This window comes from Stylophora pistillata, chromosome 14, assembly GCF_964205215.1.
Source record: "Stylophora pistillata chromosome 14, jaStyPist1.2, whole genome shotgun sequence".
NCBI classification, from domain to species: Eukaryota; Metazoa; Cnidaria; class Anthozoa; order Scleractinia; family Pocilloporidae; genus Stylophora; species Stylophora pistillata.
Genome location: NC_142532.1, coordinates 17679879 through 17699800, shown reverse-complemented (window position 1 = coordinate 17699800; position 19922 = coordinate 17679879). Strand labels below are relative to the sequence as shown.

General features: G+C 36.6%; 2 protein-coding genes across 5 annotated transcripts in view; one reads left to right on the top strand and one right to left on the bottom strand.

The window, feature by feature from the left end:
- The first annotated feature begins 3898 nt into the window (after window positions 1-3898).
- On the top strand, window positions 3899-8626 carry LOC148716907 (C-1-tetrahydrofolate synthase, cytoplasmic-like). Of its 4 annotated transcripts, XR_015995280.1 has the most exons (8): window positions 3899-4003; window positions 4258-4299; window positions 4910-5010; window positions 5117-5211; window positions 5598-5680; window positions 6045-6152; window positions 6861-6942; window positions 7828-7898. XR_015995280.1 is itself a non-coding variant. In XM_088744910.1 (7 exons), exons 3-7 carry the CDS (start codon window positions 5609-5611, stop codon window positions 8272-8274), a joined length of 366 nt encoding a protein of 121 aa, XP_088601036.1. In that variant the 5' UTR covers window positions 4967-5010; window positions 5117-5211; window positions 5598-5608; the 3' UTR covers window positions 8275-8626. The 4 variants fall into 4 exon arrangements, 3 of the variants coding, with proteins under 3 accessions (XP_088601036.1, XP_088601034.1, XP_088601035.1); XM_088744910.1 differs by lacking the exons at window positions 3899-4003; window positions 4258-4299 and adding an exon at window positions 8242-8626 and having other exon boundaries at window positions 4967-5010; XM_088744908.1 differs by lacking the exons at window positions 3899-4003; window positions 4258-4299 and having other exon boundaries at window positions 4967-5010; window positions 7828-8626.
- Window positions 8627-11022: 2396 nt separating this feature from the next.
- LOC148716906 (uncharacterized) overlaps window positions 11023-19922 on the bottom strand; it is a 17693-nt gene continuing 8793 nt past the window's right edge. The window contains exons 3-5 of the mRNA XM_088744906.1: window positions 19436-19849; window positions 18983-19216; window positions 11023-14575 (exon numbers count right to left, since the gene is read on the bottom strand). Coding sequence (XP_088601032.1) covers window positions 14124-14575; window positions 18983-19216; window positions 19436-19849 — 1100 coding nt within the window. The 3' untranslated portion in view covers window positions 11023-14123. The remainder of the gene's footprint in view (window positions 14576-18982; window positions 19217-19435; window positions 19850-19922) is intronic.

Here is a 19922-nt window from a genome sequence, read left to right as displayed (position 1 = left end):
GTGGACTATACATTACAGATTGCACAGTTACGATAGGTTGAAAACAAAAACGACTTTAAGAATAGTTAACAATTATTCCATGAGCGCGCCTTGGATATGAGATGATAGATAGCCAACCAGGCGCGTAGCGCCTCGTTGGCTATAATCATCTCGTATCCAACAAGCGCGAGTGGAATAATTGTTTTATTGAAAACGCCCCCAAGAAATTCTTTTATTGTAAGAAGAAACCAGATTTTTTAGCTCCCTTTTTATTTTAAGCTGACGCGTACGCTTACCATATTTGTAGATTATGGTATATTGGCTCATATACCATAATGGCTAAGCCAATAAAAATTCTTGAATTGCATTATCTAATGATCCAGTTTTTAAACTCAAGATTTTTGTCCTCAGTTTACATATTAGATGCTAACTTAGTGAAATATTTATGCTCTTTTTCGCATTTATTTTCTAAACTCTTCAGTTGCATTCTAATTGTAAAGAAAATGCCTTACAAGTACAGAAAAAATTATTCTAATTGAAATGTGTTTTAGATGTTCTAATGTTCTTATTACATTCTATTTAAAAAAAAAAAGGATTCTAATAATGTTCTTTTCATGCCAAGTTAGAAAAAAACTCTGCCCATAAGAATGAAAAATTATCCTATTCTCAGTCCGAAAACACATGGCAATTGCAAAAAAAAACATGGGAATTGCAAAAAATACCTGGCAATTGCAAAAAATTCATAAAAAAATACATCGCAATTGCAAAATTAGGCGTTCTAATTAGTATGCAAATTATATTTAGTTGAATTTTTTTGTGCTAATTAAAACACGCTTCTAATTAAAACGCAAATTGTGCTACACAGACCGGTGTTGGGTAAGGGTTTCGCGGACCCCGTTTTGGCGCTAATTTTATAGCCTTGAATTTGAAGACTATCTAGAAAAGCTACGATATGCCTTAATACCGTCGAGGAAGAGGCGACATAGAGATAGCTAGAGAGATTCTTAGAAAATACTCAAGCAGTTCTCGGTCAAATTGCTAGCTTCAGTCAACAATGGGAGACCCTGAAAAACAAAACTGAACGACTTAGAAAACGCTGTTGATCGAATGACCGAGATCTGTACAACGTTTGGCGTTCTTCATTAGAGTGTACCCACCAACAGCGCGGCAAATAATTCAGTCGTTGGCCTGACGAGTATTTTAGACGGTATATGAACACATCATCTTTGTACGAGACTCAAAGGTTTAAATACAGCGACTGCCTGTTCTTCTGAATACCAATGTCCAGTGAGCAGCGGCGGCGAAAAAGGTCGTCCTCGTTTTGAAATTATGAAGGATCAACTGGAATTATTGCGAAGTAAAGACTTTCGCTCGGCTAGAATTGCTAAATTACTGAGAATTTCTGAGAGAACTCTTAGAAGACGCAGAGACGAATTTGAAATCTGTTACGAGTTCGATGTTTGATTGGCAGGTGATTTGTAGTCATAACAAAACGCAAGGTTATCAGAACAGCAAGAAGAAGGTTTATTCCAAAATGAACGTACTTTTCACTTGATTAACTTTACACTAGCCCGTAACTCAGAAAACTTTCAGGGCCTCCGCGCATTCGCCAACTTCGATCAACTTGAAAATATTCACGGCCTCCGCCAAATTCAAGAAACACTGCCTCGTCACACTTGACTGATTGCGAATGATCACTACCAACTCTCATTGCTGTGAAAACTAAGTTCAAGCTTCGCGTAACCTGTCCTAGTTATATACTTATGCGATAAAGTTCTAGAACTTTCTAAAAAGGTCTAATTATAGCAACATTACAAAATATCTCAATTTTAGAAACGATTACATAATTTACTAAAATAAACAAGCCATGACCTTTCGCGAACCTTCCAGGTCATGCACGTCACGCAACATTATATTTCGTAACATACTCGAAACGGACGGTTTTACTGAGATTTCAGAGAGCAGCCTCACAGCTGTCGTTCAATCAGTGAAATCGCTTACTCGGCTCCCAATATTGGCCAGAGTCGCATGAGGAGCAGCGGTCTGCATGTGCAGCGCTGGAGGGTCCGCGAAATAATGAGGAAAATAGACCGAATTATTTGCAGCGCTGTTGGTGGTACACTCTGATGAAGAACGCCAAACGTTGTACAGATCTCGGTCATTCGATCAACAGCGTTTTCTAAGTCGTTCAGTTTTGTTATTCTGGGTCTCCTATTGTTGACTGAAGCTAGCAATTTGACCGAGAACTGCTTGAGTATTTTCTAAGAATCTCTCGAGCTATCTCCATGTCGCCTCTTCCTCGACGGTATAAAGGCATATCGTAGCTTTTCTAGATAGTCTTCAAATTCAAAGCTTTAAAATTAGCGCCAAAACGGGGTCCGCGAAACCCTTACCCAATACCGCTTTGTGTTGCATGAATTTGCATTTTAATTAGAAGCGCGTTTTAATTAGCACGAAAAATCAACTGAATATAATTTGCATACTAATTAGAACACTTTTTTTTGCAATTGCCATGTATTTTTTGCAATTGCCATGTTTTTTTTGTAATTGCCATGTATTTTCGGACTGAGAATAGGATAATTTTTCATTCTTATGAGCAGAGTTTTTTTCTAACTTGGCATGAAAAGAACAATATTAGCATACTTTTTTCTTCAAAATATAATGAATAAGAACATTAGAACATCTAAAACACATTTCAGTTAGAATAATTTTTTCCGCACTTGTAAAGCATTTTCTTTGCAATTAGAATGCAACTGAAGAGTTTAGAAAATAAATGCGAAAAAGAGCATGAATATTTCACTAAGTTAGCATCTAATATGTAAACTGAGGACAAAAATCTTGAGTTTAGAACATATTTATATAATTGGAACGAAAATTGCTAAACGGCGTTTTTGTCCACTTTGGCGCCTCATATGTATCAATATTAGATACAATGAATATATGAAGTTCATATATTTTGAACTGCGGTATTAAATACGTATGATGCACGATCCTTCGCAGTACACACCATTTGAATAACACCCCCTCTGTCACTTTAAACATAGAATTTTAATACCCTGTACCTACTTTTTACATAGAGCAGCCACATAGCATTTACATAGGTAAAAAGCTATATAAATTGTATTTAACTCACCTTAAAAAGACTATTGGTAACCTATGTTTACTCTATTTTAATTCTATTAAAAGGCTATAAGTTTAATTTTCAGTTGTCTAAGCCTCAACTTGCTCCTATTTAAATACTATGTGAATTGACATTTCAAACCTATGTAGATGCTATCTTTAATTTTCTACACTAGCCTGCTCAAATGTGTATTACATAGCTTTTACCTACACTATGTAAAGGTTCCATTTGACTAGTAAAAAAATAGGATTTTTTATCAAAATATATAGCAAAAGTCATAGCAATTACACACAATTTGAATTGCACCCTCTCTATCACTTTAAACATATAATTTTAATACCCTGTACCTACTTTTTACATAGAGCAGTCACATAGCATTTACATAGGTAATAAATAGTGTCTGATTCTACAAGGGTAGATAACGCTATTTATGGAATAGCGAAAATCAGACCTGAAAAACATCAGGCCTGTACGGGATTCGAACCTGTGACTTACCTCTGCGATACTAGTGCAGCGCTCTACCAATTGAGCTAACAAGCCAACTGGGAGCAGGCCGTTAAGTTGATTCGTAATAAACCCATGATGATAAATCAGATAAAATGAACATATGAAGTTCATATATTTTGAACTGCGGTATTAAATACGTACGATGCACGATTCTTTGCAGTAGATAGCGCTATTTATGCAATAGCGAAAATCAGACCTGAAAAAAATCAGGCCTGTGCGGGATTCGAACCACTGTACGGGGTTCGAATCCCGTACAGGTTCGAATCCCGTACAGGTTCGAATCCCGTACAGGTTCGAATAATATTTTGAAATTTATATATTCTAGGTCTAACTCCCCATTGTGCCATCATCGTTGGAACTGTCAGAACTCTGAAGATGCATGGTGGAGGACCAAAGGTGAGTGAATTCCTAAGGCAAAGTGAAATGTTAGAGTTGTGATTACCCTTCATCAGTTTTTGCTTCCCTTTTCCCACTCTAGGGTTGCACCTTGTTCTGTGACCCAAATGAAGTGCTAGCCAAGTCAGAGTATAAGCTATGCTCTTACAAATCAGTCATATTTTTATTAGTCTTTAAACTGCAGTTTTTCTCTCTTTGTAACAGTTACTGACTGCATGCACTGTCTTTGATTTTTTTTTCTCTTTATTCCAAAGGTTGTAGCAGGGAAACCTCTCCCTTCTGAGTACACCACTGAGGTATGTCTTATTAACTCATTACACCCTAACCTCAGTATCCATTTTCTCCATACTCTTCTCTATATGTTTCCTCTGATACTAACAAGGAGAATTTGTTTAACAATCAAAGTTTTTTAGGTTGGTGATCATTCCCTTTATTCTTGTGATCTCAATGAATGATTCAGCTGTATTACTGTTAGGAGAAAATAGATGTTGGTCATTCTTAGAGGGGTTGATAGATTTTAAAGAGAGGGCTGTTCTGAGTGCCTCTCCACTCATGCTCTAGTTAAGACCTAAATAAGAGAAATTCCACCCTGGGATGTTGTCAGAGTAGCAGTTGTCTGATACATGTAGGTTGTAATTGGTTTAATTTGTCAGCTCTTAGCCTTACTTAACTCTTGACCTTTGTTCCTCAAATAGTCTTGCTCATGCTCTGAATTGAGACTGCTCTAATGTTGAATAAGACAACACACCCTGCTAAAATTAGAGCTGTCTTGATTTTTAGGAACTAAACTGATTCAGGTTGAGGGACTTTGTATCAAGCTTTCAAAATTTCTATTCTAGCCATTGGCAGTTTCTATTATAATTGCAGGATTTGCTGATGTTGTAATTTCGCATTTTTTCTAAACAGAACTTTGATCTTGTCAAGAGTGGAATGGTGAACCTTCCCAAACAAATTGAGAATGCACGATTTTTTGGAGTCCATGCAATTGTGGCTGTGAACAGATTCCCGTAAGTAGTGTCAAGGTCCCAGTACAAGAGCAAGTTTTGCTGTCTTCAGGGGCATTAAAGTTTTCAGACTTCTTAGAGTTGTACTTAATCATGATTGTTTTGTCAGGAGTGACACTGATGCAGAGATTTCCTTGGTCATACAGCTTGCCAAGGAGGCAGGAGCTTATGATGCTGTAGGGTGCACTCACTGAGCAGATGGAGGTATCAACATAAACCCTTTGCACCCTAATGTCCTCATTCATATTCTCCATACTGTTACTTAATATACATTTCCTAAGGTGCTGACAAGGAGAATTTGCTTAATAATCAAGAGCTTCTCCAGTTGGTGATCATTTCCTTTATTCTTGTGACCTTAATGAGTGATTCAGGGATCATATTGCAAGGAGAAAGTATAGATGCTAGTCAATCTCTAGGGTCAAAGATTTAGAGTTATTTCTAGATATATATTTTTAATTTGGTCAAATGTGTTGGGAGAATTAAAATATTTTAACATTTTTCTGGGAATGTTGGGAAATTTTTTTTGTTTGCTTGCTCTCATGCATCCAATTGACAAGTGTTTTGTGCTAAATGAAGCTGTTGATCTGTAGGTAAGGGTGCCATGTGTTTGGCTGATGCAGTTCTTAGAGCAGTCGAGGAACCTGTTGACTTCAAGTTCCTGTATGACTTGCAGGTATGTAAGCTATGCAGATTTCAGCTACACCATTTTCCCTTTTAAAAATCAGTTATTGTTTGCCAAACGAGCATTCATGAATTACATATCTATGATCATCAATCTGTGAATAATCAGCATATAACTGACCCTTTACTGGTGAACTTGCCACTAAAAAAAAATTGCATAAAGAAATTCAATCCTTAGTTGAAAATTAAGGCTTTGATAAGGCCTGAAACCATGTCTATTACTGTAGATAGCCACATGTTGCTAGTGAGTCCAATCCTGTTGGGGTTTTACCTTGTGCATAAGTTATTTTAAGTAAGGATAAGTAAATAAGTAAGTAGCCTTCATTAATGTAACCTTTATTCATGTAACTCTGTAGTTGCCGATTGAAGATAAAATGAGAATAATTGCCCAGAAGATTTATGGTGCAGATGACATTGAGTTGTTGCGTGAAGCTCAGAAGAAGGTGGAACGCTATAAAAAGCAGGTAATATTTTGATTAGTCTGTTGTTCCAGAAAATGCAGCATATATTTTTGGGAAGTAAGTGTATCTTACCAATTCTCCGTAGGAGAATGGAGACTACAGGCAGCCTGATTATGTTTTCCCTGAAATGGAGCAACCCCAATGGTTGTTGGGTGGAGCTTGATGTTGCCAGAATTTGCTCTTTGAATGGGGAAAGGAGCATGTTTGGATGTTTTGGGTTAATTTTTTGAGTTCGTCTTAAAAAATTGACACTGAATAGGGATGAAACTTTAGCCTTTAAACTCCCAAGATCTAATTCTTGATTCTCTCCTATAGTTGCTGCTCAATTTTCTTTATAAACTATGGGTAGTTAAGAGAATTTGGTCGTAGATCAAGATTCATCAACCTAGTAATAAGTTTAAGTATTCTCATTACCTGATTGCTGGATTATGTATGGATATTTTAGGGAGAAGTTACATGTTAATCATCTGGGAGTTTAAGGGTTAAAAACATCACAGAACTGGGAATGGATTTAAAAAATGAGGATGATCAAGGATGCAAAAGAGTTACGTGGATTGCTTGACCAACTTTAACTGTATCCTGCCTTTCTATCTTGGAAAATGCTCTCTAAATTAATTGACAGAGTCCCTTCTGAAACCCCTTTTCTAAATTGTACACAGGTGATAACTTTGTTGTCCTTTGGTTGATTATTATTGTATTATTTTTTTACAGGGCTTTAATGACTTGCCAATATGCATGGCCAAGACTCACTTGTCACTCTCTCATGAACCCGAGTTGAAAGGATGTCCCAAAGGTGTATAAATTCCAAATGTCTCGCATCTCTGTTATACCTGACTTCAGGCTGCTTAAGGCTGTTAGCTTACCTTGGGATATTTGCTTAAGATGCTTAAGGTTAGGATTAGAGTTAGGGTTAATCCCCAGCCAGCTTTGTTCCCAGTATCTGTCCTCTTGTAACCCATCCAAGATGTCTCTTTTTCCTCCCCTATTGATGGAGAGGGGTGGAGGGGTGGGGAGGAAGAGAGAGATAGTCTGCTCCTATCGGGCCATTAGAGGGAAGTGACCATAACAATTGTTACTCTTGCTGTACTGAACACTTCTCCTTTACAGGCTACCACAGGGGTATGATAAGTTTTCCAGACAGTTGTGCTGTTACTCAATTTACACTCCTGAATGGTGAAAGTTACATGTCTCACCCAAAAAACACAACCAAATAACCCAGCTGGAGCTCAAACCTGGACCTGTGTATCAAGAGTGCAGCAAGGAAACCCTTACACAACCCCTGTAGTTTTATCCAGAAATAATTCTCACTTATATATAATTATTCATAGGGTGATTATCCAACTAATTAAGACACACCACTTTTATCACATGCATGGGGTTTGAAACCCTGATGAAACACTGGAATGACACTATCCATGAGTTTCATATAATATCAAACCCTTGAGTTTGGTACAGCCTGTTGCCTGCTTTCATCAGTTTTCTCGTGTTTGGAAACCCTGATGAGACCCTCACACTCATTTTTGAAATAGTACATACCCTTGTCAATGTTTTCATCAGATTTTTCTAGCTACATCACAAAGTGTCACCATCAAGAAGGCAATCTGCTCACAAAGCATACTTCAACTTCCTTGCATGCTTTCAATAATTGAATCTCTTATAAATGTTTTCCTTTGTGCAGATTTTGTCCTTCCTATTCGTGATGTTCGAGCAAGTGTTGGAGCAGGGTTTCTGTATCAATTGGTTGGCACTGTATGTATTTTTTTGTGTATTTGGTTTCCTTCTTTCCTTAATTCCTTCTTGCTATTTGGGCTCATCACACAACATGCTCACAGGGTGTGTGTTGCGTGACAATTACAAAGCCAGTAGCCTGTATTTCAAGCTACTGCATTTACAGGAAGTTTTGTTTCTGTTTTGTAGTATTGAGAGGCAGAACCAGAAATTTCCTTCCCCAACTAAGTAGACAGTTTTCTTATGAAGATAATGAGCAAAAAAAAAAAACACCCAATTACCTTTAATATAGCATTTCAGCTTAGCAAAAAAAACATTATTTTTGTCATTTTTTCATGAACACTGCAAATGAGCACTATGCCAGGATTACCCACAAGACCTTGCTTCTATGATATAGACTTGGACCCGGTGACAGAAGAGGTGCTTGGGCTGTTTTAGGCCTCCATGTACCAGATTTCTTGACAGGAAAGGGAACTGTTAAGATTTACAGCTTACAATGTTTGGTTTAATTTGCTGACCTCAAACCCTCCCCCCCTTAAAAAAAAGGAAGTTGCCATGTGATTTAGTAGATGACAGCACTGACCGAGAAATGAATGCTTGATTAACCCTGCAGACTTCATGTAGCTGTATTATCTTATATCACCTATTAAGTTATTAAATTGTGACAAGAGCCTTTCATTCCCATCATCTTGTTGACCATATATTATGTCTCTCAGTTATTAAAGCTCAATGTTAGTTTGTGCAAGAAAGTTTGCGTTGCTCACTAGTACAGTGCACAAGAAAGTTTGCCCAAAAGATTGCATGATTCAGGGTTGTAGCTGAGAAATTAAGCTGCCAGCAGAAATTTCAAGAGAGGAGACTCAAAGGTGGCAAACAATTGTAAGTGTGTAACTTCAGAAGTGCCTGTTGTGCTTTAAGCTACCAAGCAATCGCTGGCCAAAAATCCAGCCAGCGGTAGCCGCTTTTTCAATTGGCTAATTTTGCTAGCAGCTGGTGGCGCCTTAAGGACAACCCTGATGATTCTTCTAAATGAACTTTCTTTCAGTAAACACACAAAAATTTTTCAATTGAACAATTTCTTTTTCTACAAAATGAGGCATTGGATTCATCCAAAAAATACCAATGCCAATGTACCTTGTGTGAACCGTGTATTTGAGTGTTTTCTATTTACATGGATTTTCAGAAGTAACAATTTTAAGTGTCAATATTCCTTACAGTTTCTCTAAATCATGGCATTTAAACAAGGAAAATAGTTTAATTTGAACAATTTGATGTTCATATCATTAAGTAATTAAATGTATTCAAAGTAAGAGGTGCTCAATAAAGGAAACAGTTTGATTTTGGGCTTTGTTTTATTTCTTTAGTGCAAGTCAAATTTTAAGTGTGTACTGCAATCATGCACAGGTGGATTTCATACCTTTGGTCTTGCTGTGAAAATGGCTGGGCAAAGAGGCCAATGAACAAGGCTTAAAATACTGACAAGCACATGAATACGCAGAGGCACAAAACTATTATACCTAGGCACAAAAAAATTAATACCTACTCTCAGTTGTAAGCATGCTTTTCTCTAGGGTTATCTTTTTCAAATTTTGCTATTATTAGCCCTTTACATCCCAGCATCAGTCTGGATATTCTCCATACTGTTCTCTATACATTTCCTAAGGTGCTGACAAGGAGAATTTGTTTAGCAATCAAAGTTTATTTAGTTGGTGATCGTTTCCTTTATTCTCCTGACCTGTCTGTGTGATTCAGGAGTGATGCTGGTCACTCTCGTGGGTGAAAGGTTAAAGTTGAAATTATTTTTTATGTCGTTATGTTCAGTTGGTTCCTTTTTTTTCTCCCTAGTCGAGTTATGTGCACGATTAAAAGGTTAGTCTTGTGAATAATTAATAATTACACATTTTCTGCCATACTTTTGAACATTTTAACCCCAAAGAGTGACGAGTATCTAATTTCTCCTTACAACGTCACCCCTGAATCAAACATTAAGGTCACAAGAGTAAAGGAAATGATCACCAAGTAAAAATTATCTTGATTGTCAAACAAATTCTCCTTGTCAGCACCTTAGGAAATGTATAGAGAACAGTATGGAGAATTTGTTAGGGTTTTAAGGGTTAAATAACAGTTTAACCATAAAACATTAAGCCTAATGGGTTGTGAAGCTACGAGAAACATACGGGTCACAGGAATAAAGGAAATGATTGCTATTAAATTAATGAAACCCTCTTGATTGTTCAACAAATTCTTCTTGTTAGTCTCATGGGGAATGTGTAGAGAACAGTCTGAATAACGTACAAGCTGATGTCAGGGTGTGAATAGGGTTGACCTCCAAGAACGACCAGGAAGTAATTTCTCCCTACAATATTAATACACAAAGGCAAAGACAAGTAATGAGAATACAGAAATAACAACCAGCGACATTTATTATATTTCCTATAATTTGTGCCTACACACTAATTACAATTTCAGTGAAGAGCTGGGGGGGGGGGCACTTATTAGAGGAGGGGGCTCAGTCAAGTGGTGCACTTATCAAGTTTTCCTTTCAACAAACTTTTAACTTTGTTTTTGCAAAATTTTTAAAAGAAAGACAGAAACTTTGATGATGTGTATAATGATACGGAGGTGGAAAAGTAAATGGAAGTCACTGACAGAAAAGATACTATTCTCCTCAGTGTAATAGTTCCTCTGTAGTTTAAGCTTAATCATAAACTCCCAAGATCAGATTGTTCATTCTCCCCTCTACTGGTGACACATTTCCTTGTAAATTAGTTAGAACAATTTGGTATTAGATCAAGATAACTTGTACTTGTTAAGTTTGAGTATTCTCATTACCTGATTGCTGGCTAATGTATGGTTATTAATGGATTACTACAGGTGTATCACTTGTGGGAGTTAAAGGGTTACAGGGTTATAAATTGAGACCAAATGGCAATAAAAACTGGTGTTCCAAGCATTTCAGAAAATGAGGGGAAGGGAATTATTTAAGAGTACTTGTTTGACACTAGGGACTGTGGGTTGGGTGTTTGTTTGCAAAAGGGTGCATATTAGATTGAGGGCCCTTATTGGAGGAAATATGATAGTTAACACGGGAGTGCCCGCACCCTTCCCATCCACCCTAGCTGGGTACATGTGAACCCTAATGAGATTGAAAGCAAAGAAAATGGCTTTATTTTAACTTTGATCTTTAATTTGTTACATACACCAAAGATAGCTACAACTTTGTAGGCCCAGTAAATTTAATTTTTTTGTTATAACCCTTTGTTTTTTCTAGTAAAAAAGTTAGCCATAAAATTTCATGTTATAAAAGTTAATATTAACAGTACTGTCTAAAAATTAGATTATCAGCTGATATTGATTGTTTGATAATTGATAAGGGCCAAATTCAGCTATTATGAAGAGAAATTTAGAACTAATAATCCAATAAACTGTAGATATATTTTATATCTTGTCAAGTTGAAAGGACCACCATTAATTTTTTTTTTATGTTACCAAAAAAATCAGATTTCTTTAAATACATAATTATTTGTCTTATGAATTGCAAAGTATCTGCATATTATGATAGTCTAAAGACTAAAACAATTAAACTTTCTTCTTGTGATCTTTCTTTTTTAAAAAAAGTTCTGAAAACATTTCATTTACTCTGTAAATGTGTACTTTTACTTTATGAAAAATTATCAGCTTGTAATTTCTATCACTTGATAGTTAATGAGGACAAAGCTAAAATCAGCTATGTTATAGTTTTATGCAACCATTGTCATTGGAGCTGTTGATCAAAAGCTGAGACTAAATTAAGTTACAGTTGTCAAGAAAGGGGACTGACATGAAAATCCAACCTACATTGAAGATAAAACAAGCTCCTTGAACAAAAAAATAAATGGACTAAAGTTTCTATGCCTGTAAGTCAGTTCTAATACTTTGGAATTATTTTCTAGTTTCTGGGCATGACCAGGTCCCAAAAGACTGACAAAAACATGAAGAAATATGCAGTGTCTCCTAAAAATTACCAACAACTATACATAAACATAATTTAAAGGAGAAGTGAGCTTCAAAAACCAAAAAAATTCATCCCCTCCATTTAAATCAGTGTATCACTTTTTGCAATTGTAAACAGTGACTTCACCACAGATGGTATTTAATTGTGTAAATCACCTTTTGAAGAAAATGCAGTCACCTCATCTCAAAACAAAAAAACTTGGGAATCATTCAGATTTGAGGAGAAAACTGAACTGTTTCCCAAGGCAGTGGAACCTTGATTTAACAAACCTCTATAAAACGAAGTCCTCAGTATAATGAACAATACTTCACTTTCAGCCCAGCTAAAGTTACAGTAAAATGTGTGCCACATTACCTCCGTTGATATAATGAACGAATTTCCTTAGTCCCTTGGCACTTTGTTAAATCTAGGTTCCATTAAGCCCAATTAAAAAGCACTTGGTAGTACATTCATTGACCCTTTCACTCTTACTCAGAATAAAAATTCTTACAATCAAAGAAACTGTCAAGTAAAGATATACGGTGATCACCTCAGTGAACAATCTGATACACATGTCCCAGACAACAGATACACAAGTTTATGATTTGACACTACAGTAGAACCCATGCTAACCTAAGGACTCCCTTGAGGGAAACAAAAATGGCTGAAGTTAGAAGAGGTTTGAGTTGGCTGATAGTAAAAGAAATGTGGTGAAAGGAAACGGCATCTTGTTCGAGTTACCAGGGGGTTTGAGTGAACGGAGTTTGAGTTAACAGGGAACTACTGTATAGTTCTTATAGCAGAATGTCTTTTTTGTTCTTGGGAGTGAAAGGATAAAATTTGATTAGAATGAGACCATACATCTTGAAAATCCCCTTCATCAACTGTTTGAGCCAATAAATTAAACCTTAATTGGTAATAAATAAATAGAGAATAATACATGGGTGCATGGAGTTTCTCTTTGAGATTTTAACTTGAACCCAAGAACAGAAATTCTTTATCTACAAGCAACCATGCATTATTTAGTTTATCATATAGACACCAAAGGCCTTTGCTAACAAGAAAATTTGACAACCTTGAATCCGGATTTGAGAACACTTTGCCATTCATTCATCAACCTGACAAAGTGGCGCCAAAGGCACCAATTGGTGATATCAAACACATAAAAAATTATTACGTACAGTTACAGCTTTTCCCAAGAATGGAAATCCTTGTGAAACACTACAGTTTATATGATAAACAAATTCTTTAATAGTTTAAATTGACTCATACTATTGATAATAACAATCTTTCCCTGCTGAGAGTAGCATGAACAACTCAAAGCTTCAACGGACCCCCCCTCCCCCCCACAAGTAAGGCCCTGGGCATATGAACTTTTGAAGAATGGTTTGTCCAAATCACCACTCCCCCCAGGCAAAAATTGTGTTCAAAAATCCCCACCCAAGCACATATTGAATGATTGTTTATGTGATCAATGAAATTTGTAGAATTTAGCAAAGATTCTGGTGCTGCTGTTTGTTTATTTTGCATGCAAGCATCATTTTACAAGTGAAATTTTTCTTCTTGATTTTTTTTGCATACAGGTATCATTTTACAAGTGAAAATTTCCTTCTAAATCATTTGCTCACGAAAAACAGACTCTTCACCATTAAACTCCCTGTGTATTCCACAGGTTCAAACTTCCCAACCCCACCCAGGTAAGCTTCAAATTCCCCAAACCCTTGTGGGTTACCCAGAGGGGGTAGGTTGAGGGAAAATAAAATGGTTCCCGATTAATTTAGCTCTTTATTCGTGGGTCACTTTGAACTAAAAATTTACGTTTGTCCATGTGGACATGAGAAGATCTTACCATCTTCAATCATGAGTCATGATTCAAGAAAAACCATATCATGATTCCTGAGAAAAAAAATGCCCAATCCTGCTTTTCATAAAAGTATAGGGGACCCTCAAAAATTATTCAATATTTCTTTAAGAAATTTAATGCACATGAACCTCCAAGAAAGCTCCCCTCTAAAGTAGCTTATTTTCTCAAAAAATGTCTCATAAACCTTAATCTCCAAAGAAATTACTGAGTTAGGAAACTTGCCTCTCCTCTTTTGAACAAGGGAGAAGGTGAAAAATCCCCATCAATATGCTGACCACGATTCAAGCAAATTTTCAACTTTGTAAGTTGGCATATGACATTAGTTTAAGTTTTGTAATATATGCTAGGTACAAAAAAAGTCCCACTAGTTTTCACCTGGTGCTGCCATGATCCATACATGTGCAGAGAGTTAAGAGGTTTGATTTCCATTTTGAGGTTGCCTGCTTTTGTGAAACTCACCATTTGGCTTCCTTAAAGCCTTTTCAAGCTGTTCCCAGAAGTAAGGTTTCACATTGCAGTTTTCCCAATCCAGGTAGGCTGTGTCTTGAAGAGCAAAGGGTATTTCACAATTCTTATACATAACTGGTACAACCTGATGATATCGCACCCTGGAAAGCGCCTTTTGTAGCTCATGTTTACACCAATCACTCTTAATGAAGTCTGGAGAAAGTACTGCAATTGTTTTTTTACTGAAGCAAATTGCTTCAGTTATGTTTTGCATTATTGATATTCCAATAGTGAAGGTCTTAAAGTCAATACAGCACTTAAAACCTCGTTTTTCGAGCTCGGCATGAAGTTCCTTCACCCAGTCAACATCTTTGTAACAGTAGCATATAAACACATCATGCTTTGCTTCATAATCTGAAAAAAGTCAAACCAGTTGTCAAGTTCCAACCATGTTTTTGATAAATGCACAACACAGGCTTAAACCACAGCCTTTTTTATTTTATGAGTGATGCAATCACAAAGGAAGAAGTGAATTCAAAGTGAAAATACAAAATGAAAAAATTGGTAAAAATGAAAAAAAAAGGTAAAAATGAAAAAAAAAAATTAATAATGCAACAACTCAGGTAATTATGTGACATAAATGTAGCAAGGCAAAATAAATATGATTCAAGTTAACAAATTGAACTTAAGGGGGAGAAATTTGCATTGAAGGCTGAATTCAGGAAAAAAGCATGCTGAATGTCAGTAACTGAAAGGGCAACGTACCCTAAAAGCCGGAACGGCAAAATGGTGGAATGGCGGAAAATGACCCCAAATCCTAAAACATGGAAAAGCGGGAAATGACCCCAAACTCTAAAACACGGAATGGCAGAAAATGACCCCAAATTCTTAAACATGGAACGGATGTCAGGGCATGTTGTATGAATTTTCTACAAAGCATATGAAAACTAAATTGACATACCACAATGCAATAAACAATTGTAACATACGTTTCCTGGTCACGTCTGCATTGATTTAATGAGACAATAACATCTCATATACTTGTAAGTGTGAGAACATCAAAGAAATGTTTTCAGGCTTTTAAAAATATAACGACGTTCAGCCCCAGCCTCAAACTTAGACTAGCGTGAGAGCAAGTCCTCGTTACAAGCCCTTCAATACGAGAGTTTCTTTGTCCACGAATCCCCTTTCGGTCTTTAGTAACACTAGCTGAAGACAGGTTTGCATGAGGTCATGCGCGTTGGAAAGTTAGCAGAAGGAAATCGTCAGGAAGAATTTGAAGAATTTCTTTCTGACCAGGTGTCCAAAAGTACGATGGCCCAGAAGGGTCACAGTCCAGTTTTAATTTTTGACAGTCCAGTTTTATTTTTTGACACTCCAGTTTTATTTTTTTTTTGACAGTCCAGTTTTATTTTTTTGGACAGTCCCGTTTTAACTTTTGACGGTCCAGTTTTATTTTTTTGACAGTCCAGTTTTATTTTTTTTGACAGTCCAGTTTTATCTTTTGACAGTCCAGTTTTATTTTTTGACAGTCCAGTTTTATTTTTTTTGACAGTCCAGTTTTATTTTTTGACAGTCCAATTTTATTTTTTTTTGACAGTCCAGTTTTATTTTTTTGACACTCCAGTTTTATTGTTTTTGACAGTCCAGTTTTATTTTTTGCGTCACAGTCCAGTTTTATTTTTTGAGTAGTCACTAGATCTCTCTCGATGTGTTGCATGTTGCACGTGTTGTTTGACTAGCGACTAAATACAGGAATGGCTCCGACCTGTAATTGGATGATAAAAATAGTAAAAAGTCTGTAAAAGTTAATAAGTTACATCTTAACTCCTTGCACGTGAGTATTGTTTAACCGTGTGTCTCCAAGCGGAACAGTGAAATATCAATGCGACTGAAAACTCCGATGTGTCAAACAAGAGATGGTTACTTACATAAGGAAGGGGAAACCTTTCTTGTTCAGTGATATTCCGCAGAGGACTAAGTCATCTGCTGACTCGTTCCGCTGACTAAACTCATTTAGTCAGTGCAGACTCAGTTCAGGTGGACGACTAGAGACTGGAGCCATTCCTGTATTTCACCGCTGGTAGGAATGGCTGCGACTCGTGCGTCTATTAATTTTTTTTTTTTTTTTTTTGGCGAAATAAATTTTAAACTGAAATAAAATCTAAAGAGGTTTTTATGACGTGACGCTCCGACCGATATTTTTAATCTACAGTATGCTCTGCTGGAGAAATGTGGCTTGGCCGCAATCGAGGGAGTTTTCTTCGTGGAACATTGACTTTCTGGGAAAATTGTTCACATGAAAGACAAATCCATTCATCGGGCTCCTCGTCTATTTTTGCACAACACCGAAAGGAAGAAAGTCGCGGATCACTTTAATTTCGCTTGGTAATTTTTAACAATTCTACTCTACCTGAAAAAAGGAAATACTCACGTGCAAGGAGTTAAGATATAACTTATTAACTTTTACTTTTTATCATTCAATTACAGCTCGGAGCCATCCTATATTTAGTCGCTCTATTTCCCAAGTTCCTTCTCGATGGTATTCTTCAGTTGATCATCAGATAAGGTGGATCTTCTCGACAGGGCTAAGGATCGAAGACGTCTTTTCAGGGTTGATAAACTGATAACTATGTCGTGGAGTCTCAAAAATTCAAGTATTTCCAGACTGCTGTAGCCCTGTTTGAAGTACTGTGATATAAGTTCCAGCTCATTTCCGTCAGAATTATCACTGTCGCTCATGCATGGTGTATATGTTGGTAACGGCATTTTGTACTTTGTACTTTGGAATCAAAATGGCGGAAAATTAAAATTCCCGCCCTTTCAGTGTACAGTTGATGAAGGTTTGATCGAGAGAGATCTGGTGACTACTTAAAAAATAAAACTGGACTGTGACCCAAAGATAAAACTGGACTGTGACCCAAAAAATAAAACTGGACTGTGAACCAAAAAACAAAACTGGACTGTCAAAATAAATGAAACTGGACTGTCATAAAAATAAAACTGGACTGTCAAAAAAAAATAAAACTGGACTGTCAAAAAATAAAACTGGACTGTCAAAAGATAAAACTGGACTGTCAAAAAATAAAACTGGACTGTCAAAAAAATAACTGGACTGTCAAAAGTTAAAACTGGACTGTGACCCTTCTGGGCCATCGTAGAAAACACCACCATCCTTGTATGAAATTTACAGCTTACATATCAGCGGAAGAAATAAACTTTGTGGACGAAAAAAAAAAGGCTATTTCACCAATTCATTTAGTGGATTTCTTCTGTTCCTCAACAAATTGCAAATCGTCAACTCTATGGCGTTAAATTACCCTTCCTGAAAGGGAAGTGTAATTCTTTGTCTTTCACGCCATGAGAGATTCCCACTTTTTATGCTGCGACTAAAACTCACGACAAATTTAGCATAACAAATTTAGCATAACAAAAGGTAACTAAACAGGTTTACAACGCAAAAACGCAGCTATCTTTCATGTAGAATGGTTCATTATTATTCACACCTCTCAGAAAGAGAAAAAAAATTGATAACACTTAATTTCAGTCACGTGCATTATCGTCGTGGGGATGAATGGGCCAAGCGCTTGAGTGTCTTTGTACAAAATTCGTGCAACATGCCTTGACATCTGTTCCGTGTTTTAGAATTTGGGGTGATTTTCCTTCATTCCGTCTTTTAGAATTTGGGGTCATTTTCCGCCATTCTACATTTTAGGATTTTGGGTCATTTTCCACCGTTCCATGTTTTGGGATTTGGGGTGATTTTCTGCCGTTCAGTGTTTTAGGATTTGGGGTCATCTTCCAGCATTCCGAGTTTCAGGATCTGGGGTCATTTTCCGCCGTTCCGTGTTTTAGGATTTGGAGTCATTTTCTGCTGTTCTGTGTTTTAGGATTCGGGGTTATTTTCCGCCGTTCCGTGTTTAAGAATTAGAGATCATTTTCTGCCATTGCACCGTTCCGGCTTTTAGGGTCGCCTAACTGAAAAGGGAGGGGAGGTTTACTTACCAATTAGATACTAGAGAACTAAATGACCAACATATAAACAACATAATCTATACTTTTTCAAATTTACTTCAGTGTGTAAATACCTGAAGGGGGGCTGGGGTTACATATTAACAGACTTAATAATATTCATGACAAAATTACTCAGTTCTGATTGGTAGAGATAAATGCAGTTTTTAGGTAATTCAGTGCAGAAAAAAGTTAATTCAGTCCAGAAGAGGGTTAATTCAGTGCAAAGAAAGTAACAAACCAGACATTCTAATTGGTCAATAATCAAACAACCTAACAGAATTACCAAACTCACTGAACAATTCCTTGGACTGTTTTGCTGGACTTTTAACTTTTTCGTGCCTCAAAGATGTGAAAATTTCATTTTAGTTATTGTTTTGATCGTACACAGTTGTTTTGACCGAATGCACAATGTCGCTTGCAGGGTTTGAATAAATTATTTATGCACATGATGTGCGCTTTTCTTTTGCATAATTATGATAAGCTACCTTGTATTTTTTCATGTATATTATTAATATATAATCACATGATTTCTCTCGCACAATTTGGTATAAATAAGCACTTGTAAAGTTTTTCAAAGACCTCAAATTGCACTCGCCCTACAAGCTCATGCAATTTTGTTAATCTTTGAAAAAATTTACTCATGTTTATTTATTCCAAATTGCACTCGAAATCATGTGATTACCTATACAAATAGCACTTTTTAATCAGTATTAAAATTTCTTCAAATGCTAAATTCTTCAGCTGGGTATGAGTAAGATAATTTGTTGTAATAAACATTGCAAAATATGAGTTACTGATTTAAAATACCTATTTCTGGTGATTTTTTAAAAACCTCAGCACCTTCAGCATTCTCTGTATCTCCATTTAACATTGGCTGGCACGTGTAACACTCTGGATCATGTCTGTGTCCCAAGGAAGAGAACCACAGCAAACGCTTCCTTTTTGCAAAAAATAACAATAGAAAAACCACAACTATGATGATAATCACACCAGAAGCCGTCCCTATGACAATCTTGGTGACATCTGTTGATGTTGGAGTATCTGGTCAAAAAATGGAAGAGAAAATGAGTAATTCAAATTACACATGTCAAAAAAAAATATATATATATGAACTACGTCATGAGATACAAAGGGAGAGGTTAGAGTTTCAGTTTTTTATCTGAATGTTTGAGGAGGTTGCGGGCCCTTTCTTGAAACAGAGAAAAGAAAGTAGGGCAAACTATTCTCTCTAACATTGGTTTGCAGAGCCAGTACCTTTACCTGGGCTTTTTTCCGGACAGTCGGCTTCATCTAAAATTGGTCGAACACCACCTAGATTCTTTGATGATTTAGTAAAGAAAGGACAAGGTTTACAAGCCTGTTCAGATGACTGGCTAATGTTTGGTTGGTATGTTCCTTGAGGACATTGAATGCGACCACTTCCTCCTGGTGGGCAATAAAAACCGGCTGTACATTGTATACAGACATGTTTAAATGTCTGGTTAATGTTTGGCTGGTATGTCCCCACTGGACATTGAACGGGACCAGTTGCCTTTGGAGGGCAATAAAAACCGGCTGGACATGATTTACAGGCCTGTTCAGACGTCTGGCTAATGTTTGGCTGGTAGGTTCCCTGAGGACATTGAATGCGACCACTTCCTCCTAGAGGGCAATAAAAACCGGCTGGACATGGCTCTACAATATAATTCAAAACAACAGTTATCTTCAGCTTGTAAGTTTTGTTTTTCCAGTGTACACATACCAGTAA